Source organism: Podarcis bocagei, assembly GCF_964188305.1.
Source record: "Podarcis bocagei genome assembly, chromosome: 10".
Lineage (NCBI taxonomy): Eukaryota > Metazoa > Chordata > Lepidosauria > Squamata > Lacertidae > Podarcis > Podarcis bocagei.
In genome coordinates, this window is record NC_138135.1 from 63,029,723 (window position 1) to 63,053,015 (window position 23,293).

The 23,293-nt window shown below is 42.3% G+C and overlaps 1 protein-coding gene across 2 annotated transcripts; it reads right to left on the reverse strand.

Annotated features, from left to right (window-relative positions):
- Window positions 1-683: 683 nt before the first annotated feature.
- ZNF800 (zinc finger protein 800) lies at window positions 684-21,635 on the reverse strand. 2 transcript variants are annotated; one of them, XM_081211558.1, is made up of 5 exons: window positions 21,302-21,635; window positions 16,758-16,865; window positions 14,637-14,732; window positions 6,780-6,923; window positions 684-5,613 (listed from the first exon to the last, which is right to left on the reverse strand). In XM_081211558.1, the coding sequence occupies exons 2-5, from the start codon at window positions 16,816-16,818 to the stop codon at window positions 3,515-3,517; spliced, it is 2,400 nt and encodes a 799-aa protein (XP_081067684.1). In that variant the 5' UTR covers window positions 16,819-16,865; window positions 21,302-21,635; the 3' UTR covers window positions 684-3,514. The 2 variants fall into 2 exon arrangements, with proteins under 2 accessions (XP_081067684.1, XP_081067683.1); XM_081211557.1 differs by having other exon boundaries at window positions 16,758-16,868.
- Window positions 21,636-23,293: the final 1,658 nt, after the last annotated feature.

The following is a 23,293-nucleotide window of genomic DNA, read 5'->3' on the forward strand; positions in this document are numbered from 1 at the left end:
AGAAGCACCATTTACTTGGCGCAAAAAAATCACTTCTGTTCACTCAACTATTCAAATCAAAGTAAAAAAACACACCCTATTTTGACCGTTTCCCTTGCGCAGTCAAGCAATCCAGTCCGCCCCCTCCTTCTCCAAGCATCCCTAACCTTCTGCTCTCTTGTTGTCTCCCCATCAGACCCAAGAGTAAAAAGGTAAAAGGTAAAGGACCCCTGGACGGTTAAGTCCAGTCAAAGGCAACTATGGGGTTGCAGTGCTCATCTTGCTTTCAGGCCGAGGGAGCCGGCGTTTGTCCACATACAGCTTTCCGGGTCATGTGGCCAGCATGACTAAATTGCTTCTGGCGCAACAGAACACTGTGACAGAAACCAGAACGCACGGAAACGCCGTTTACCTTCCCGCCACAACGGTACCTATTTATCTACTTGAACTGGTATGCTCTTGAACTGCTAGGTTGGCAGGAGCTGGGACAGAGCAACGGGAGCTCACTCCATTTCGGGGATTCAAACCGCCGACCTTCCGATCAGCAAGCCCAAAAGGCTCAGTGGTTTAGACCACAGCGCCACCTGCGTCCCTAGCCCCAAAAGTACCTGGGCACTGAGATAAAGGCTAACATAACCCATATTATTCTCAGAGTTGTAAACACGCACAAATTCAACTAATAAAATCAAGTACAAACATTCGAGTACATTTACCTCAAATAACTTCCAGTCTGCTTTATTTCCAAATAAAGTACATTTCTCCAAGAAGCAAGTGTATTCAAACATAGAACATTTCCAGCAACAGTTACAGTCTATTTCCCATTCACAGTTTTTTTTTTTTTAAGTGCAAAGCCCTAAAAGGCCAAACACTTACCTATCCATAAAAGAATATTTTTTTTTATTTATGATCAACATTTTTAGATATATTTTATACAAAAAAGTATATATGGACACAAGGCATTCCCTAAGCAAGGGAGTCGACCAATATTTTAAAAATGGCATTTCTTCATTTGTACATCGGGTTGGATCCAGAGAGAGTCCCTTCCGTGAACAGAAGGGACCAAGAACCAGCAGAAGCTCTTACGGGAGGAAGGTGAAGCGAGGTGGTTTTTGCCACTTCCTCTTTCCTCTCTAGCCCTCCATGTCACACCTCACACTGCTCTGGAGGTGGGAGAAGGAGGAATCAGTGAAAATGGCTTCATTAGCCTTCCTCCAGTAGGAGGGTCCTGTGAGCGGGATCCTGTTCACAGGTCCTCTGGATCTAACCCATCATCTTTTAAACTATGGCAATTTGACACAAATCACTAAACATTTTCTAAAAATTAAGAAAGCGCAGAAACCTGCCAAAAAATTCATAATGGTAGGTATGCTAATGTTTTGCTATAGAATCGATTATAAAATAAGACAGGAAGCAAGAATTTCATAAACTTTACAGTGAAAGTCAAGTGCCATCTACAGTGGTCATTCAACATCTTGTGGGCAAAAAGAAAGAAAGAAAAAAAGTCCTTCCACTATCTTCCGTTTAAACAATATTTAAGGAACTATGGTTGTATATGAATTGTCTACAAAACCCATCTACTATCTTCACATGAACATTAGTGTACTGTGTTTTAAAAAATAACTAAAATTTTAAACTGCATCTATTAAAGTGCTTGTGTATAATCTTTTTTAAAAAAACAACAACAATTAAAATAGGGGAATGTGGGTCACTTGTAAACTTCCATATGAAAGACTGACCAATATGCTAACCATGCAAAATTACTATACATTTTTTTTTTTGCAGCAAGTTCAGTACAGTCAAACTTAATACTCCCAGAAAAGTATTGAACCATGAATTGAAATTAGCGCCAATGCTAAAAAATATTATGATTCAAATTGCAGTTCATTCAAATTACGCTAAGAAACTGCTCATATACATTCATCTGTAAAAAAATATTTTTAAAGTACATCACACAACAAGTGTTTGCTTAGTAGTATATCACAATGGACGTAAAATCTGTTCAGCAAAATTAGAATTAAGTAAGGGCCAAGTCTGGAACGCATGCTCCAAGTTGATAACGTCCTTAAAAAGAATAGGGCTTCAAAAATGGTTTGCAAAATTTCCCTTTTAAAATGTTCATTTTTCTGTTACCAGCACTACTGCACACATGAAATAAGAAAGCTGGCTATTAATTCAAAGGGCTATTTTTAATGGAGTTTAATCACTCTTGAAAAACTCAGACAAGACGTTACCTTTTAGGAACAATCAATACATTTACTAAGAAAATAGCTTATAAAAATATTTCCTCTCATAGAACTATTTCAAGATATTAGTGGTTCTAATTCCAAATTTTACCACACATCATCTCATGTTAAGGAGAAATACATATATCAATATAATATTTAGCCAACTTTAAAAAAGGGGGCATTACTTGTAGGCAGCATGAACATTTTCCACACAAAAGCCAGAAGCACTTTCTGTGTCCAATAAGCTGACTGTGGTTTTGGTAAGAATAACCCATATCTTTATTATTTAGCCTTTAAAAGACAAAACGAAAAAACCACCAACTTCCCCCCAGCAACCTGAGGGTGGCTCCCAAATATCTGGAAGCTTGTCTACATATAACCTTTTCACATTAAAACCAGAATCCCCAAGTGGTTTAACTCTGGAAAGATACCTTCACCTAATGGGAACTTTGGATCTGAATTATCAACATAGATATACTCTTAATAAACATCTGTTAGAGATTAATAATCTTTCGTATAAAGTAGTAATTAAAAAAACCCACCAAACTATTATCTCCTTGGTGGTTGGTTGCCCAACAACATTTCAACTGAAGCTAGTTAAGACTGTTGTTTTGTATGTCATGTAAAATTGCCACTGAACTGTAGAATATCCAATATCCCCACCCACAGGTGTCTAAACAGGGTATGTGGAAACAAACGTTATGGTTAAAATGCTAGCTACAAAGGTCCAGGTGCCAAAATTCTAGCTCAGGAAAAAACTGAGATTTTAGTTTCTCTAAGAGGAATGGACATCTTGTGTCAAACAGAGAAACGGAATTTTAACGCAAAAGTGTTGACTCTAAACTATAGAGCTATATAGAGCTATATACCCTAAATTTATGCTCATCTTAAGTATGCTAGCATTTATGCAAAAACTCTATATGCCAGAAATATTTGCTAACGGACTAAAACCACAGGGAAACACAGCACTAACAGGCTATTTGAAGCCCATCAAAGGCTTTCCTCTACCTGGTCAGTACCAACGAAGTGCAAAGTTAATTTAAAAAAACCTTTGGAACTACGGTCCCTACCGCTAAACATTATGCCCCAAACAACTTGTTACAGAATATTATTAAACTTTCAGGAACCGACCATGTACAACTGTGCTAGCTTCACTTTCTTGAACAAAGACAAATTCATCTTGAATCCTATAAATACGTGGCTGAGGAGAATAAATGCAATATTCTTTTTATGTTCTACAGCGTAAGAGTCTGAGCTAGAAACACCAGTGGAAAATTCAGGCAAACGTTTTGCAAGGCACTAGTTGTTCCTCAGCAGACAAGAGCTTTAGATCTCGTGCTTCTGCCTTTGGTTGTATTGTTTTCTTCAGGCGAAGGGGATGCATTTGCCTTATGAGTCTTCTTGTGATGCTCTAGGAAAGTCTTTTTGGCAAACGCTTTCCCGCATTTATTGCATCTGTGCAGAGAGAAATTCTTTGTGACTTTCACTTCAATGCCCACATCAGCCCCTTCGTACTTCTTGCTCGGCGAGTTAGAGGTGACATCCGGCTTTGCGCCATTTTGCTTACCTTCATCCCTCGGAGCGCCTCTTCTCGTCACCTTGTTTAAAACGCAGTCAATGGGTTTTTTCACCGCTCTGATTTCTAAGCTCGCCGTTATCTTGCCAAGGTAGCGCGAAGACTTTTTGTGCACGACGGTTATATGTCTGATCACGTCGCGCTTCCGGCGGGTTTCGTAAGGGCAGAGCGGGCACCGGTAGAATTTCACAAAAATGTTATTTCCGTCCGTGTGCAACTCGATGTGCTTCGTTAGATTTTGCTTGGACGTAAATTGGCGTTTGCAGAGTTTGCAGTAAAGCTTTTTAAAGTCAAAGCCAACGGAAAGTCTCGGCTTCCTGGGCTTTCGGAGACCACTTGCAATGGACTGATTACTTGACTTAGAATTTTCAGAGCTCGGCTTAACTTTATTTTTCTTTGTGGGTGGTGCGTTCTTCCTTTCAGTGGAAGAAGATGCATTCTTCCGTTCAGCAGATGATGCATTCTTTCGTTCAGCGGATGATACATTCTTTCGTTCAGCGGACGATGCATTCTTTCGTTCAGTGGACGATGCATTCTTTCGTTCAGTGGACGATGCATTCTTCCGTTCAGCGGACGATGCATTCTTTCGTTCAGCGGACGACGCATTCTTTCGTTCAGCGGACGACGCATTCTTTCGTTCAGCGGACGATGCATTCTTCCGTTCAGCAGATGACGCATTCTTCCGTTCAGCGGATGATGCATTCTTCCGTTCAGCAGATGACGCATTTTTCCGTTCAGCAGATGATGCATTCCTTCGTTCAGCAGATGATGCATTCTTTCGTTCGGCGGATGACAAGGCATTCTTTTTCTCAGTCGATGAAGATGCATTCTTCCTTTCATTCGAATGATTTGTTCCCTTTGTTTCATTCTGCGGGGAGCTGATGATGGGAGGCACTGATTCCGCAGGTTCTGCAGGTTCCGTTTTCTCTTTTACTTCTGTGCTAACTGCGTTATTGGGCTTCTTCTCTCTTTTAGCATTTTTTGCCGAAAGGGTTATCTTGTGAACAATCTGCATATGCCTTTTAAGCATTACCTGCGAACTGTATTTCCTCTTGCACAAGAGGCATTTGCAGGTGGTTAAGTTGTATTCAGCCTTAAGGGACTTTTGTTTTCGGGTCTTAACAGATTTTTTAGCCGATTCCAAGGACAAAGGTTCCCCAGGCTTTGTAGCTATGTCAGGAGTGATGGAATCCCTCCTCAATCCCCTATGAACTTCATCAAAATGCCTCCTTACATTGGCTTTTGTAGCAAAGGATTTATAGCATACAGGACAGCTCCTACCCAATGTTACAAGAATGTTCTTATTGCGCCCCCTTCCAGATGTCTGATTTGGCCGCCTCTTAATTTCAATAAATTTCTTCAGTTCCTCCATCTTCTTCTTGTGTACTTTTCTAATATGCCGGCGTACACTGCGTCTGGAATGAAATTCTTTTTTACAGAGGCAGCAAATTAACTGGTGACCCAAATCTGGTTTATCGCATTGCAGCTGAGGCTTCGAGGACAGAGACGGTTCTTCTGGAGTCAATAATACCTTGCTAGCAGCAGCAGCCACAGGAATCTCCACCGTTTCTTCCTGTGAGGGACTAGGAACCGCTTTAGGAGGTTCTGCGGTAGGTTCTGGCATTTCTGCTACAGGAGCTGGTTCGGTGGTGACATTCATCTCAATGTTCTCAACTGTGCTATCCGCCTTTGAAACATATTGAAAGACAGCATTCTGGTTTGTCTCTATAGGTTCCAAACGGATTATATAGTCTTGCTTGTCCACTCTAGGATACATAGCTTCCAGGAGATCGCTTATGGCTTGGCTCTGCTTATCATTTACATCAGGAGAGTCTGTAGATTAAAAAAAAACAAAACACAATGTTTACATTATATTATTTCACAGGTGTCACTCTTTTATTATAGATTTTCTTGGTTTACAACATGCATTGTCTCTTTTTCAGGTTGTGGATTAGTTACATATGATGTGAGACATTAAGTGTTGTATACAGTACAGTGATACAGTGGTACCTCAGGTTAAGAACTTAATTCATTCCAGAGGTCTGTTCTTAAGCTGAAACTGTTCTCAACCTGAGGTACCACTTTAGCTAATGGGGCCTCCCGCTGTCACTGTGCCACCGCTGTGCAATTTCTGTTCTCATCCTGAGGTATAGTTCTTAACCCGAGGCACTATTTCTGGGTTAGCGGAGTCTGTAACCTGAAGCGCCAGTATACCTGAAGGAGCGTCTCCACCCCCATCGTTCTACCCGGACACTGAGGTCCAGCACCGAGGGCCTTCTGGCGGTTCCCTCACTGCGAGAAGCCAAGTTACAGGGAACCAGGCAAAGGGCCTTCTCGGTAGTGGCGCCCTCCTTGTGGAACACCCTCCCACCAGATGTCAAAGAGAACAACAACTACCAGACTTTTAGAAGACATCTGAAGGCAGCCCTGCTCAGGGAAGCTTTTAATGTTTGATGTATCACAGTATTTTAATATTCTTTTGGAAGACGCCCAGAGTGGCTGGGGAAACCCAGCCAGATGGGCGGGGTATAAATAATAAATTATTATTATTATTATTATTATTATAATCTGAAGTGTCTGTAACCCAAGGTACCACTGTACTTCTGTTTCCCCCTCTGCCAGGATAAACGGACTCAGGTAGCAATTTAGACAAGGAATTTAGATATGTGGAAAAGGTTAAGCATCCTCTCCTCATCCTCTGTTGCTTGCTCCTCATCTCCTGCTTGCATGTTTCCCAAAGGCATCTGCTTCGCCACTGGGAGAACAGAGCGCTGGATAAGACTGGCCTTTAGCCTGATCCAGCAGAGCTCTTGCTATGTTTGTGGGTTATCAGACTTCTGCGGCTTCCGATTGGCTGCAGGAGCTTCCTACAGCCAATCAGAAGCCGCACTTTGGTTTCCGAAGGTTTTGGAAGTCAAATGGACTTCCGGAACAGAATCTGTTCGACTTCCAAGGTACAACTGTATGTTGAACAAGAGACTTGAGAGAACAAAACTTACTGTCATCCATCCGGAGACTTGGAGGACAGTAGAACTTCTTGTGGGTTATTAAATTCGGTAGTCCCCTGAAGAGGCTGCGGCATAATTTACATTCGAAGATGGTGTCCACATCTTTCAGCAAAATATGTTTAAGTTGCTTAGTTCCTGAAACATATAAAAAGAAACGTATAAAAAGTTACTACTAGGTGCATTCGAGGCAGGATCCAGGTGAAGGTAAGTACTTTAAATGTTCAATTATGTTTATGGGGAAATTAATCAAACGCCAACATCTTTCCCACAGACATAAGTAAGACTAATGGTTGAATGTTACACATACCTACCCATACTTACCCCACTGAGTTCCATGAGACTTACTCGCATGTAAGTGTGTACAAGGTAGCAACCCTTAAGTACTTAGTTTTTGGCCCCTTGGGCCGCTAGAGGGCTTGCATGGTGGTCAATAATAATAATAATAATTTTAATAATTTATTTATTTATACACCACCCATCTGGCTGGGTTTCCCCAGCCACTCTGGGCGGCTCCCAACTGAATATTAAAAACGCAATACAGTGGTACCTCGGATTACAGACGCTTCAGGTTACAGACTCCACTAACCCAGAAATAGTACCTCGGGTTAAGAACTTTGCTTCAGGATGAGAACAGAAATCGTGTGGCGGTGGCGCAGCAGAAGTAGGAGGCCCCATTAACTAAAGTGGTGTCTCAGGTTAAGAACAGTTTCAGGTTAAGAACGGACCTCCGGAATGAATTACCGTATTTTTTGCTCTATAAGACTCACTCTTTCCCTCCTAAAAAGTAAGGGGAAATGTGTGTGCATCTTATGAAGCGAATGCAGTCTGCACAACTATCACAGAAGCCAGAACAGCAAGAGGGATTGCTGCTTTCACTGCGCAGCGATCCCTCTTGCTGTTCTGGCTTCTGAGATTCAGAATATTTTTTTTCTTGTTTTCCTCCTCCAAAAACTAGGTGCGTCTTGTGGTCTGGTGCGTCTTATGGAGTGAAAAATACAGTAAGTTCTTAACCCGAGTTACTACTGTATAGCATTAAACATTAAAAACTTCCCTAAACAGGTCTGCCTTCAGATGTCTTCTAAAAGTCATATAGTTGTTTATTTCTGATGGGAGGGCATTCCACAGGGTGGGCACCACGACGAAAAAGGCCCTCTGCCTGGTTCCCTGTAACCTCACTTCTCACAGGGAGGGAGCCGCCAGAAGGCCCTCGGCGCTGGATCTCAGAGTCTGGGCTGAACGATGGGGGTGGAGACACTCCTTCAGGTATACTGGGTCAAGACCGTTTAGGGCTTTAAAGGTCAGCACCAACACTCTGAATTGTGCTCAGAAATGACTGGTTGCCAGTAACTGGTTAGTAGTCACTGACAAACTTGGCCGGGGGGGGGGGGGAGTCCCTACAGGTGGATTGTGAAGGGGCTGCAGAATGATCAGTTTTGTGCAGCACAAAGTGCATGCCTAGCCAGAAGAAGAGTTTGGATTTGATACCCCGCCTTTCACTCCCTTTAAGGAGTCTCAAAGCGGCTAACATTCTCCTTTCCCTTCTTCCCCCACAACAAACACTCTGTGAGGTGAGTGGGGCTGAGAGACTTCAAAGAAGTGTGACTGGCCCAAGGTCACCCAGCAGCTGCATGTGGAGGAACGGAGACGCGAACCCGGTTCACCAGATTACGTGACTACCGCTCTTAACCACTACACCACACTGGCTCTCTAGCTAGGTATTTATGCTAATAGTCTTTTATACTTTTAGTTGACTCCAGAATTAAAACTGGTTCCTTGTGATCTCAGGGGCCAATCTTAAGGCCAGGGCAGTTTAGTATGGGTACAAGTGGTCCCTCAAACAGCCTGTTTAGGACTTTAAAGGTCAACATGAGTACTTTAAACTGAGCCTGAATACCAATGGTACAGCACAGGGTGGATAAAACTCAATGATTTTTTTTTTATTTTAAAAAATCAGATTTTTAAAATTTAAATCAGATTTTTTTGATTTAAATTGGATTTGAAAAATAAAATGCTTTTGGAGGAAAAATCTTTCTAAAGGTAGTTTTCTATTTAAGTTACATTATATTCCAAAGTCTATTCAGCAGGAAATAAGGATTTGTTTTGAGTATTTCATGTGTGCTAAAACTCAGTCTAAGTTTTTTTTAAATAAAAAAAAAAAGTTTAACCAACATGGATACATATGCTATAATGTTATTGTTTTAGTTAAATTGTTATTAAGGAAATGATTGTTTTTCTCCTTCCAATAAAGTACAGCAGAAAAGTTTTCCAAATATAAACAGTCAACTTACTAAACCTCACAATAATTTCATAATTATCGGTCTATGCATTTCTAATAGTATAACCAAATCATTAATTTTTGATATAACTGTAAAAACTACTCTGAAAATTTATTATTCCAGAAATAAAAGCGTCATCTGGTTGTAAATATTAAAATTTTACCAGCAAGAATGTGTCCTTCCGTAAAAAAAATGATTTAAATCAAGTCTTACTGACTAGTGATTTAAATTGTGATTTAAATCAATTTGATTTAAATCAAATCCATCCTGATAGAGTTTGTGGTGTGCCCTAAACAATGGCTCACATAAACAAACTAGTGCTTGCATTCTGAAGCAGTTGAAATTTCCAAATAATCTATAAAGGCAGCTGTAGAGTGCACTATATAGTCTGGATGTGAAGAGAGCACATTTAACGGGAGATTTGTTTTATTTAGATTAAATAGCTTGGACTGGTTCACCAGCTTTGGCCCTACTAAAAGTCACTCATAGCCACCAGACTCAATATAACTAGCACCAAGTTCAGGAAAATCCCCTAACTTGGTTCTTTCAGCGACTGTGCTATCCATCCCAAGTCAGTTCTACTGGGGCATTTTGACCGGAGCAGGTAGAATAAAGGGGTGGAACTATGGGACAACACTTTGATCCAAACCTCCTCAAATGACTTCTTTCAGCAGCTTCATGTGAATGTTAAATAGCATGGGAACTTCAAAGACAAAACTATAAGATGGAACGGAAATCATCAAACACCACCTTCTGGGTCCAAACCTCTGGAATGTCCTGGTCCAGAGAGACAGCCCATTGTTGATGGTATTTAAAGCTGTTTAGAGGCCCATCACGAAAATAATTAGATGATTCCTAACAATATCCCAGCATAAATCATCCAATTGAGTGACTCAAAAACAGGCCAAAGCCAGACGGAAATCAGTTAGACCCTTGAACACAAACTACCGGTAATCTTGAGTAATTTATTTCAAACCCTTCAACATCTAGTTACTGAATAATGAATGATATTTTCTATGATGTATTCTTATCTATATTTCTCTCTCTCTCTTTTTTAACCAAATCTGGACTTCAAGATGCTGTAAAGTTCTGTTTAAAAGTGTGAATGTGGGTATGCCTCTCTCAACATGAAACGATATCAGTGTAGAGATCCAACTGATGCTACTAACAGCCTATTATTCCTATTACTCCCGTTGCTCTGTCCCAGCTCCTGCCAACCTAGCACGTCTAAAGCACACCAGTGCAAGTAAATAAATAGGTAGCGCTGTGGTGGGAAGGTAAACGGCATTTCCATGCACTTTGGCACTTGTCATGGTGTCCCATTGCACCAGAAGTGGTGTAGTCATGCTGGCCACATGACTCGGGAAGCTGTATGTGGACAAACACCGGCTCCCTTAGCCTGAAAGTGAGATGAGCGCCGCAACCCCATAGTTGCCTTTGACTGGACTGAACCATCCATGGGTCCTTTACCTTTATTACTCCAATACTGCAAAATTGTATATTTTTCACTAGGGTTATTTCTTTCAGATGTAAGTTATATAAAATCAAAGTCCATTTCTCCCCAAAACACAATTTTTTTTAATATTAAAACATCTACTGAATTAATTTTAATGCCACTTCTCAGAAAGCCTTAGTAAGACATTAATGAGGAAGTAAAAACAAACGAACAAAAAGATTGCTTGTTTTCAGCTTAGCCTATTTTACTTAGTATACTGATAAAAACTACGGTTTCAAAAGCAAGGATCATACAATAGCACGACTGTACAATACTTATACTATTTTCACAGGCAAATATAATAGTTAAAATGGTACTAAATGGGCAATAGAATGAGGCTGCAATTCTGTGCAAAACTGTTATTTTGGTGTTTGAAGGGATCACCCAACAACATGCTTGGTATATGGAACATTATTTCCATTTTCAAAAGTTTATTTGCCTAGCACACGATCAGGTATCCAGATTGATCAGGTGTGACCTGGTAAAATATCCTAAAAGCTAAAGAGAAACTTGGGTCCACACTGCATCCCTTTTATATAAAAGTTTCAGAGTTCCTTTTCAAAGCACTTCTATTTCTCTTATGTCAAACACCTGAGCAAAAAAGCCATTTGTAGTCCCATAAATTATTGCTGCTGCTACTTGACAGTGCTGGTGCACTAAGTAAACACCCGAGAACATAGAAATGTCAGACCATGGAGCTGACTTGCCATTTAAATTAGATTTACAAGGAATTCTGTGTCATCTTGCATGTCATGCTTCTGGTTGTCACATGTCCACTGCCATTTTGAAAAACTGTTGCCAGATCATGAAACTATGGAAAATTATCTTTAAAATGATATACAACATGTAAACTATATATGAAAATGAAAAATGGGTGGGTATTTCCATGGAATCGCCTGTTACTTTACTTTTTTCATTTTTCTCTACTAGTATTTCCTTTTTCTAAGGTTTATTTCAGATATAATTCCAAAGTATGTTCTGTAAAGCTTAACTGTGTTGTTCTTGTTTTACGTTATCTAAATTGATTCTAAGTAGCCAGGAAACATGTTTGAGAAAACACAGCTTGGCTTAATGTCTGAATTAAGATACCAAACATAGTTTTCTGCTCCTCTTCTGGAACCCAGATACAGCTAAATTCAGAAGTTTTTAATAGACTGATAATGAAAAGAAAGAACAGTTCTAAATCACTGTTTGCTTGATTGTTAGGAAGCTCGACCCATGCTTAGCACATGAGTGATGTTTGAACTTAGATGATGATGATTAGATAGATAGATAGATAGATAGATGATAGATAGATTGCTGCTGCTTCTTTATAGCTTTCATTACCTGGCCATTACCTGGTACAGTATAATTATTCTAACTGGAAGGAGGCAGGGGCTGGATAGAAACTTATAGAAGTCCAGTACTGTCTTACCAACCATTTTGAACACAGTATTATTATTTTATTCTGGGTATTTCTATATTGCCTTGCAACTAAATTATCACTTAGGTTTACATATGAAAGGAATTAATATAAAACAGTGAAGATAAAAACGGCTAACAATTAAAACACTAAAAGGTAGAAAAACAAGTAGCATAAAACAATAAACACCTAAAAAAAACACCTTAAATGACTAGGTAAAGGTAAAGGACCCCTGGACGGTTAGGTCCAGTCGAAGGCAACTATGGGGTTGCGGTGCTCATCTCGCTTTCAGGCCGAGGGAGCCATCATTTGTCCACAGACAGCTTTCCAGGTTATGTGGCCAGTGTGACTAAACCGCTTCTGGCGCAACAGAACACCGTGACAGAAACCAGAGTGCAGGGAAATGCTGTTTACCTTCTCGCCACAGCGGTACCTATTTATCTACTTGCACTGGCGTGCTTTCGGACTGCTAGGTTGGCAGGAGCTGGGACAGAGCAACAGGAGCTCACCCTGTCGCGTGGATTCGAACCACTGACCTTCCGATCAGCAAGCCCAAGAGGCTCAGTGGTTTAGACCACAGCACCACCCGCTCCCATAAATGACTATAGTTAGCAACACATAGATCCATTCAATCGCTATCCTAACTTGAAAAGACCATCTAAATAGAAATAATATACTCCAGTCCTGCCTGACAACACCAACCTTGAATCCTTACTCCTTTTTTCAGAAAGCAACAAGACCACATTGGAAAATTGTAATAATCATAATCATAATCATAATCATCACCATAATTTATTATTTGTACCCCACCCATCTGGCTGGTTTTCCCCAGCCACTCTGAGTGGCTTCCAACAAAGATTAAAAATACATTAAAATGTCATACATTAAAAACTTCCCTCAACATTCAACCTAAGCCCGAAATTTCTAAGGCCACAAAGGAGAAATTCCAAATTTCTGCAGACAGGGCAAAGAAATGCTTCTTCCCTACAACACAAAATAAGCATATGCAATTTACTAAAAGATATGGCAAAAGCCACTAATTTAGATGATTTTACAAATGGAGTGGCAAATTAACGTTAGAGTAGATTTATAGTTACCAGTTTTCCGTACCTAAATTTATTTATTTATATTTTATTAAAATATTTAAATGCTTCTTATACGGGCATCTCAAGGCAGTCAATAAGAATATCATACATAATTATTATACAGTAAAATAAACAATCAAACATCATTTTTATCTCATAACAGCTGTCACCCATTGCCAGCAAAAGCCATGATAAAAAAAAGTTTACTGCATATCTCAGAACTGCACTGCTATTGTAAATACATAATTTATGGTGTACAGTTTCCCAAAGGAGTTTTCAAAATTTGAAATGCTACAGTCTCAGCTACGATGTATACAGTAAAGTCGTACCTTGGAAGTCGAATGAAGTCCGTTCGATTTACAAAACGTTAAGAAACCAAAGTGCGGATTCTGATTGGTTGCAGGAAGTTCCTGCAGCCAATCACAAGCCACGGAAGCCCCATCGGATGTTCAGCTTCCAAAAATAGTTCGCAAACCAGAACAGTCACTTCTGAGTTTGTGGCATTCGGGAGCCAAAACGTTCGAGAACTAAGCTGTTCGAAAACCAAGGTATGGCTGTACAACCAAAGAACATTACAACAGAAGAACATTTAAAAAGATGAAGTGACAACAAAAACAACACTCTGTCTGATCAACATTCACCGCAGGATACCAGCAAAGGCCGGGGAGTACCAGAAGCGTTTGACTGACTACTTACTGTTGGTAATAGAATAGTAGAGTCGGCGAATCTTGGTTAGACCTATTTATTCATTTAGAAATTCTCCATGCACTCATCTTAAAGTAGAAACCCAGGGTGGTATACTTACAATCAAATATCAATACCATAATTAAAACAAGCAATTCTTAAAACATTGGGTAGCATCCAGCTGAACTTTCCTCAGCGCCAACCCACCAAAATTAATGTCATGTGCATTACCGTGGTACCTCGGGTTAAGTACTTAATTCGTTCCAGAGGTCCGTTCTTAACCTGAAACTGTTCTTAACCTGAAGCACCACTTTAGCTAATGGGGCCTCCTGCTGCCGCCACGCCACCAGAGCACGATTTCTATTCTCATCCTGCAGCAAAGTTCTTAACCTGAAGCACTATTTCTGGGTTAGCGGAGTTTGTAACCTGAAGCGTATGTAACCTGAAGCGTATGTAACCTGAAGCGTATGTAATCCGAGGTACCACTGTAATTTCAGTGGGTTGTATCCAAGGATATCAGTGTGAACATGAACTAACTTGCATGGGCACAAGATAACTTTACTTCTTTCTCCTTCCACCCTCACCCCTAAAACTGCTCCAGAGAGTTGGGGGGAACCCCCAGAGCAGATTTTGGAGGTGGAGGAGGGAGAGAAGAGGTTCCATATTACCTGCAGAAGTAGGCTTGCATGTGCAATTATTTTGTTGGTTACAACCCAGTGGTTCTACTGTGAATATGACTAATGTTGGATACAACCCAAAATCAAATCCATGAAAATCCAAGAGCGCCATTTTTCTTAAAACGTGAAATAATGATTTTAGATTGTTCATTAGATGTTATTTACATCACCACTGAAGCATTCCAAACCTTCAAGGCAAAATAATATATAAAAAAGAACCTACTCGTACCTGATCGAAAACATTCAATAATTTGCTGAATGCCAGATTTTGATGTCTGAAGAGGCTGCTGCAATAAAGGATGATCTCCAGGTTCCAGTATATGCACTGCAAAATAGTCACAATAAATAGTAAAAAAAAGAGCTTAAGGTACATGTCCACACATAAATGTTAACTGCACTGAGGCTGTTCTATTAAATTTCTATTAAAACATTGCAATATAGTCTGGACATCAAAAATGACAAATATGTAGGTTTTTTATTGCTATTTCCAAAACAACTGTGACTGTCTCAGTTAAGCTCAAAAAAGCATATTCACACACAAATAGAGATACAGTGGAACCTAGGTTCTTGAACGAAATCCATTCTGGAAGCGCGTTCAGCTTCCGAAACGTTCGAAAACCGAGGCGCGACTTCCCATTGGTTGCAAGAGCTTCTTGCCCTCAGCGGAAGCCGCGTCGCAGGTTCAGGTTCCAAAAAACCTTTGAAAACGGAAGCATTTACTTCCGGGTTTTCAGCGTTCGAGAACTGAAACGTACTACAACAGAGGCATTCGGGAACTGAGGTTCCACTGTATACATACAGCTTATCTAGAAAGCAGTTACCACTAGAAATGACAAATAACATTTCTGAAAGATAAAATACACGTAATTGCTAGAAATAATTGCCATAAGGTTTTACCAATGTTGTCTAGCAATTCCTACACTCATGTACCTATATTCATATTAGGATTATGTTTGCTGCTCAGTTGCATTAATCTCAATTTAAGTAATGAATTATGCTAGTGTTTGTTAACTCTGTTGAGCCAGTCAAGACGCAACTGGGCATCTTTGGAAGAACATTTATTTCAATCACAGCTTTTTATTTGTAAAGATTCCTAACAGACATGTCACCCAATTAAAGAAATCTGAGATGATTAGCCATATACGGTATAGTCAAGTAATCATCTGATCAATTAATTCTATATAGGTAACAACCCTATTCTGAAGCAACTTACTTTCTTTGGGTTGTACCCACTTAAGTCATGAGTTGATATTAATGGGCTTAAATTATTAAAATCCATTTGTTTCAAAAGTTTACTCCAAGTGTGACTTAATAGGATAAAACCCTTTGTTTTTAGATGATACATACAGTATATGTAAAGGTAAAGGGACCCCTGACCATTAGGTCCAGTCGTGGCTGACTCTCAGGTTGCGGAGCTCATCTCGCTTTATTGGCCAAGGGAGCCGGCGTACAGCTTCCGGGTCATGTGGCCAGCATAACTAAGCCACTTCTGGCGAACCAGAGCAGCGCACGGAAATGCCGTTTACCTTCCCGCTAGAGCGGTACCTATTTATCTACTTGCACTTTGACGTGCTTTCAAACTGCTAGGTTGGCAGGAGCAGGGACCGAGCAACGGGAGCTCACCCCGTCGCCGGTATCTGAACCGCTGACCTTCCAATCGGCAAGTCCTAGGCTCTGTGGTTTAACCCACAGCGCCACCCATGTCCCATATGCATTACACCAAGGATCAATTTAAAAAGACACTCCAACTATATGAGAGAAAAGGGGGAACACACTTTTCTCCATCTTAAGATGGTACTTGCCATTTGCACTTATTAGAAGTATTTCTTAAATATACATAGAAGCAGACCTCTATTTATGTGGCAGTACATATAGTCAATTAAAATGTTTTTATACATGCCTACTCAAGCTCAGGTAAGTAGGTTAGTAGGTACCCTATCTTAAGTTGAAGCACGTACTAATGTGTACATTTCTCTTCATTTTCTCGTTTCAAGTGTTTTTAGGTTACAAGCCATTTTTTTAAGCTCATGTGGTTATTACAGCAACATGCCAACATCAGAATATTTGTATATATTTATATCAAGCTATTTGTATGCTGAATAAATTTTGTTTTGCAGGCCTTGGAAACATAGTTTCCAAAAATGTTTATTCCCTGCCTTCTCCCTCAACCCAGCCTACAAGAAAGAAATACAGATGTAAGAAGTACTCCATCAAAACCCAACTATTTTTAAAATACTGGCAATATAACAATATTTGAAGATGTCCTAATTCCATTACGGCAGCATAATATAGGCTATCTTACTGCATTTATTTCTTTTTTAAGAAAGGTAGATTACTAAAGCACTATTACCTGGTTCACAGCAGCCATGGTGATGGTGGTCAGTCTGACAACACTTGTCCCTTAGAGGCATTTTCTACATCAACGCCCTACTTTCCTTCTACATCTAGTAGCTCGTTTCTGCTAAAATAAGCAAATTTTCTATCATTTACCAAGGAAAATAAGGTTCTGCAGTGTTACATGACTTCCCTGTAAAAACCGCTGATCTAAGAATGAGTGGTGAATATTGAACATATATACAAAGAGCAATTCTACATATGAAAAAACGAAATCTTCTCAACTCCGCCATTGTTATGACATGGATACATGGATAAATTTTGTTTTAGAAATAGCTATTGCAATCAGAGGCAGCTTAAGTTGCATCAAATGGGCTTGGAAAAGAGGCAAGTCATTCCCTCCCAAATCAGGAAAGTTCTTCACTCCTTTTCAGTGCTAATTCAAATTAGCTGATCCAAGCTCTGTAAACCCCCAAATACCTTTTGTCCCACCTCAATCCCCAACCCTACTTATTCCTTCTCTCTAACCCCCCGTTATGTTTGAACCACCCTGTGATGAAGCAGGGCATATACGTAGTTACCTGGCTGGTTAGCCAGGTATACTGCTCCAAGAACAGCAAATACCTATGGGATGTGTAAAGGGGGAAAGTTTCTCCAGTGCAGTAGTCTCTGGGAAATGTAGTCTTCCTGAAAAGAACTGCTGGAACTCTTTTTGGGAATCTCTTTTCTTCTCTTTCCCCATGGCTATTTGCTACCTTCCAGCTGGAAAAGGGCTCTGGGACAGCAATTACTGTCTTGACTTGGATTTTAATCCAAAAGGGAGAATAAGTCTCCTGAATTCTTTCAGCTGTGCGTTAGAAGCCTATAAAATGCACACCAGAGTAACCAAAATAACATTTTCACTCAGCCCTATTTACAAACATTTTGTAATGCGAACTGACATTCACAAAGGATTTTATTTATCGGAATGAAATAATTGACAGAACGACAGATGATGGCCTACCCAAAAAAAGGGCGGTTTTCAGCACTCCACCAGCATCCAATCAAAACTGGAGGATGGGGAATAGCAGTGAGTTTAAAAGACTTCAGAAATACACTACTTTAGAGTAAAGTATATATACGAGTTTATGGAGTGCATTTACCAATCCAGTATTTTTTATGCAACTTCTTCCTAAATATCCTCCAATACAGATTTCAAATTGCATGCATCCTGTCACATCACTGCCAGCTTCTAAGCCACTGATCTCCTTTGCAGCCTCACACACATTTGAGGCTACATACATAGAAGTGCAGAACTTTGGGCAGGTTCCCTCATGCTGCAATTGAAGGAGTTAAGAGCACTACAAAATGTCATTCTCTAAAATGGTTCAACTGTTTGCAAAAAAGTATATGATGCTTGCTCCTTCATAACAGCATAACATTTAATTCTGTTTCTACGTGTACACACACCACATTGATGGCTTTATGTTTTGAAGCGGTCTATAAATTGGTTTAATAATCGTGAACCACAAGAGATCCTTCAGGAGTAACCATTGCAGGCCATGCCTTAACACATTTACTTCCCATTCAAAGGAAAAGTACTGGTACTATGTTGTCCAGTTATACCAGCTCTTACTCTATTCCCAACATAACAATGGAAAGCGTAATGTCGATGAACAATAGGTTCAAAGATGCTCTCAAGGCAAATCTTTAAAAAATGTAGTATAAACACCGACAGCTGGAAAACACTGGCCTGCGAGTGCTCCAACTGGCCTCTGCTAAAGGAGTCATGGAGTTTGAAGACACTCGAACTCAAAATGAAAGGGAGAAATGTGATAAGAGGAAGGCACGCTTGGCAAATCCTCAACGTCATCAACTCCTGCCCGGAAACCTATGTCCCCACTGTGGAAGGATGTGTGGATCCAGAATTGGCTTCCACAGTCACCTACGGACACACTGTTAAGACCATATTCATGGAAGACAATCTTACTCGGCTATGAGTGATCGCCAAAGAAGACAAATCATGGCAAGACCTACACACAACTCAATCCAAGCATGTTTACTCAATGGTAAGTCTCTCCCCCCCCCCCAAGGGACTCACTTCCAAAAAAAGAATATGTAGGATTGCAGCATCAGCATCTAAATAAATGATCAAACTTTCTGTCCTTGACAAAGACTATCTCATTTCCATGTCTGTATGCAGTGCATGTGGACCAGTGTTAGCTAGGCACCAAACGGCTCCTTAAACCAGATATGCATTATAACATGTAATATGTCAAATGTACCTAGTCACAATAACATGACATCCCAGAATACTATTTCTATCACTTTTCACCAGCACCTATTGCTTCCCCATGGGCTGAAAAATGTGTTTAATTGTTGGCAACCACAACTATATTTGAAAATGCACATTTCTCTGCACAAATATCTCCATCAAAAAAGTCATCCTACCTCTTGACACCTCCTGTCTCCCTCCCTCTCCATATATGCAGCAAAACACTCCCTTGACAACTTAAGCCAGACAATTTTAGAACTATCTACAGAACTCATTTTGCTGTCTCTCTTTCTGTGGACTGTTTTTATGTACACTGCTTATAAATGGAAACAATTAAGCAGTATATAAATGCCATAAGTAAATAATAAACCTATTTTTATTGTCAGGAATCAATCCCGCTGTGTAAAGCCAGACAAATGACCACATACGGTCTACTGCAACTGAGGAGTCAATACCAGTCCCTTCTTACCTGACAAGTCAAACCATGCAGTTCCCCCACCCCAATCTCACATTCACCATAAATGAGGGATCAAGAACTTGATCCAAACCTATTCCTGAGCTAGGCACTCCCTTGCCCTCCAGCTGTCAAATATAAACCAAAATAAGATGTGTCCTGTGCACGTAGCTTCGAACATGTGATGATGCAAAGGAGATCAGCGCCACAGAAGTCAGCAATGCTACACCTGTAAATATCCTGTTGCTGGAGGATATGTAGGATCAATCTTTTGGCCCTATGGCAAGAGACGTTGCAGGCTGGCAGATGGGGAAGAGGGGGCAATGTACTGGCCCACTATCCTTGGCCAAATCCCCAGATTGTCCCCTTGTGAAAAGTCATGACTATCCAGGGGCGGACTTTGGTAATACAGTGTCGTGGGTATGCAAGAGCTAGCCAGGTTTTTTGCCCTGGGTGAAGCATAGAGGGGTGCTACTGAGGCTCCCAGCCCCCCTCCCTCTCTCTCTCTCTGTGTGTGTGTGTGTGTGTGTTTACACACCAGTGTTAGAAACTGAGATGTGAAAGCTAGGAGCTAAACTTAAACCTAAGAACAATACAAAGCTGAAAATGAATGAACAGCAGCTAAAATATTATATTTTTCACATGGTCTAGTCCTTTCCCTGCCTACCCCCCTAGTATTCTGGATTTCTTCTCCAGTCTTCAGAGAGTAGCTGGAAGTGGGGAGGCAGGAAAAGGTCTTCCTTTCTTTCCACTCCACAGTTTAAATCTGAAATCTTAGGCGCAGTACTGCGCCCACAGCTCAAAAACTGCTCGCGTTGGTAAAATTTCCTGTCACAAAATGTGCCTGGAACAGTGGGAGTTTCGAACACCAGCGCCCACAAATGTGCGTGAGGGGCAGTGCCAAACTGGGTCTTTGACCCTTGTGAGGTAATGCCTAATTTTGCCCCTGGGTAATATGGCACTGTGAGGATGAAATTTGGTACACACACACCCCAAATGTTAATTTGACAATAATTCATAAAGGGGAGGGGAAAACTGTATACTTTAAAAGGTTGTCATTGTACTTCACCAGATCCTAACCTATTACAGTATTTGTAAGAATACTGGGGTTTCCCCCCTTCTCCCCTTTATTTTCCCTTCTACACAGGTTCTGTTTCTCTTTTTCCTTTTCTCTCCTTTACTTACATCTCACAATGTTTAGTGTACATATAATCATGTACTTTTTGAATTTTCAGTAACTATATTTTTAAAAATTGACAATAACTCAATTTGGCACGTTTGCTTTTTAACCAATCGTCTCAGTAGGGACCCACATAAATATAAGATATTATCATCATCATCATCATCCTTCGACTCAGCACCCTGTGATGTGGAACCGCCCGACACTGCCCTAAATCTGGCGCTGGGCTGATCCATGCCACACACAGGAATGCCAACCCAGACCATGCCAACCATTACGACCTGGCCACCCACCCCATCACTAGCCTTTCCATCACCGATGCAGGAACAAAACAACAACAACAACAACAAGCATTCCAATGCAGAACCCACATTCCCAAACACACACACACACACCTCTCCCTCTCTGGCACTCATCCCTCTCCACACAAGTTCCCTCTCCCCCGAACACACCACCTCCTCCCAGGTTACCAACTCCTCGCGCGCTCTTCCGGGGCCACCTGTCACACGGGTCACCCGCTTCACACAACCCAGCATCGGCGCGCGAGGGGAGGGAGCGGGCACGCGCGCGTACACCCACACGCCAGCCAAACCAACACGCATCTCCTTCGTGTTTTCCGCGGCGGGCAAGGGTGCCCGTGACGGAGGGAGAGGCGAGTTTCAGCACACTTACGGGAAAGGCTCCTGCGGGAGACGCCAGCCCGGCCCGAGCGAGGCGCGTGGGGTGCCTGCCGGGCGGGCAGCGGCTGGGCGTGAGCGAAGCCCCTCTTCGCCTGCCCGCCACCGGCCGGCGGGACGCGCGCGGGAGGCGGAGAGGGAGGAAGGAAGAAGGAGCCCCTGGGCTGCTCCGAGGAGGCGCAGGCAGCAGGTGACAGCGAGCAGGGCGCCCGGAGAGGAGGCTCCGCGGAGGCGGGCGCGGGGGACCCTGCCACCGCCGACGATGCGGGGCTCGGCGGGGAAGGGCAGCGCGCTGTTGTCGCCGCGCCCCGACGCGAACTCGCCGTCGCCTGTCCCGCCCAAGCGGCCCCGCGACGCGACCCCGGAGCCGGATGGGCGCAAGGGCAGGAAGTGACTGCGGCCGCGGCAGGCCCGGGGCAGCGCACGGCGCATGCGCCGCACCCGGCTTTTTCCCTCCTCTCCGCCCCCTTCCCAGCCTCCTCGCTTCTCTCTCCCGCTCGCGTTCTCCTCCCACAAGAGCCCCGAGCGCGCAGGTGGCTGTTGTGCTCCGCGGGGTTCCCGCCCGACGGCGACCAAAGTCGGCGGCGGGGGCAAAGTTGGGCGCGCGGCGGAGGGGTCCCCTGCGCGCGCCTCCTCTCCAACATGCGCCTCAGCCAATCAAAGAAAGGCACCTCGAGGCCCGCCGGGGCAAGAAAGGGCTCCTTGCCTTTTTTTTCCCCCTCTCTCCCAGGAGGCTCCGGCTGCGCTTGGCTCGCTTGCGCCCTTTGGAGCCGCCGTGGCGCGCGCCTTGGTGCCAGGGCGCACGGCTTGGCGAAGGGCGGTGGAGGCGCCGCCGCCGCGCCTGCCTTCCTGCCTGCTTTTCCGCGACGCCAGCGAGCTCGGCGTGGCACTCCGACCCGCGTTTAGAAAGGGGCTGAGCGAGGGAAATGCTCCGGCTGCGGCGCTTGGGTACGTCTGGCGCCCTGGAGCAGCCGCCTCGCCATGGTTTTTACGCACTCGCAGAGGCGCGCAGGGCGAAGGGAGTCCAGCGCGCGAGGGGAAGAGGAAAGTTCCTCCACGGCGCAGCTCCCTCGGATGGGAAGCATCGGGTTCTCCGGGCGCGCTGTTTTCTCCGCTGGTGGGAAAAAAGGCTCCATCCGTGGCGCAACAGTCGCTTCTCTTCCGTGCCATTGCCGGCTTACTCGGGTTTCGCGACAGGCGCATCTTAGCAGGCTTTTAAAATCCCGCCGGCCGATCGACTTCGCGTGCCTGGTCTAAATTCTCTCTCTTTAGTTTTCCCTAGCAATCCAGCCGCCACGTCTGTGTTTACAAAAAAAATACAACGCCGGTTGTGGCTGGTTATACCGGTGCGCGGGGAACCCTAATGGCGAGGGACGTGTAGATTCTGTGCACATACAGAAAAAAGCATAATTCTGGGAAACTCTGTCTTTCATTGACAAAACTGAAGTGTTTTTAATGTTTTGACCGCAAAGATGAAGTGGAGCAGGGAACTCCGAAGCTGGATGAGGGGACAGTGAAATATCCAAGCAGGCAAGGCTTTCGTTGCTATTCACCGAAGCAGAGTGGGATGCAGAAAAATAAGCACATTTACGCTATTTGCATAATTTATAGAGATATTCTGCGCTTCTTTGGTGCAGATGTTTGAGATCCTGCCTCGCTAGTTTTACAGTAACAGATGTAACAAAACTTCCCTATTAAGTGAAGTTCTTTGGATGCTTCCAGGTCATTTCCGTTGAAAATGGTCTGCAAATTAATCTGAGCTTGGAACAAAATATATTGCATCATCTCCAGCAGATAATTTAATATAAATAAAGTACTCTTGCATTTTATTTATTTATCTAATTTGTAGTCCACCTCATATTGCAACAGAAATTCCTTAACACTTTACAAATCCCAAAAAAAGATATAATTATAGAATACAAATTCCACATTCAAAACAACAATACGACTTAATTGTCATCAGCATCACAATTCCAAATTTTAAGTA

What these genes read in the sequence shown, in the direction of transcription:
- ZNF800 (XM_081211558.1), bottom strand. Translation starts at nt 16,818, where the DNA reads ATGCCTCTAAGGGACAAGTGTTGTCAGACTGACCACCATCACCATGGC. An exon ending in CCATGGCTGCTGTGAACCAG is followed by an intron (nt 14,733 to 16,757) that starts GTAATAGTGCTT and finishes ACTATTTTGCAG; the next exon opens with TGCATATACTGGAACCTGGA. An exon ending in TATTGAATGTTTTCGATCAG is followed by an intron (nt 6,924 to 14,636) that starts GTACGAGTAGGT and finishes TATATGTTTCAG; the next exon opens with GAACTAAGCAACTTAAACAT.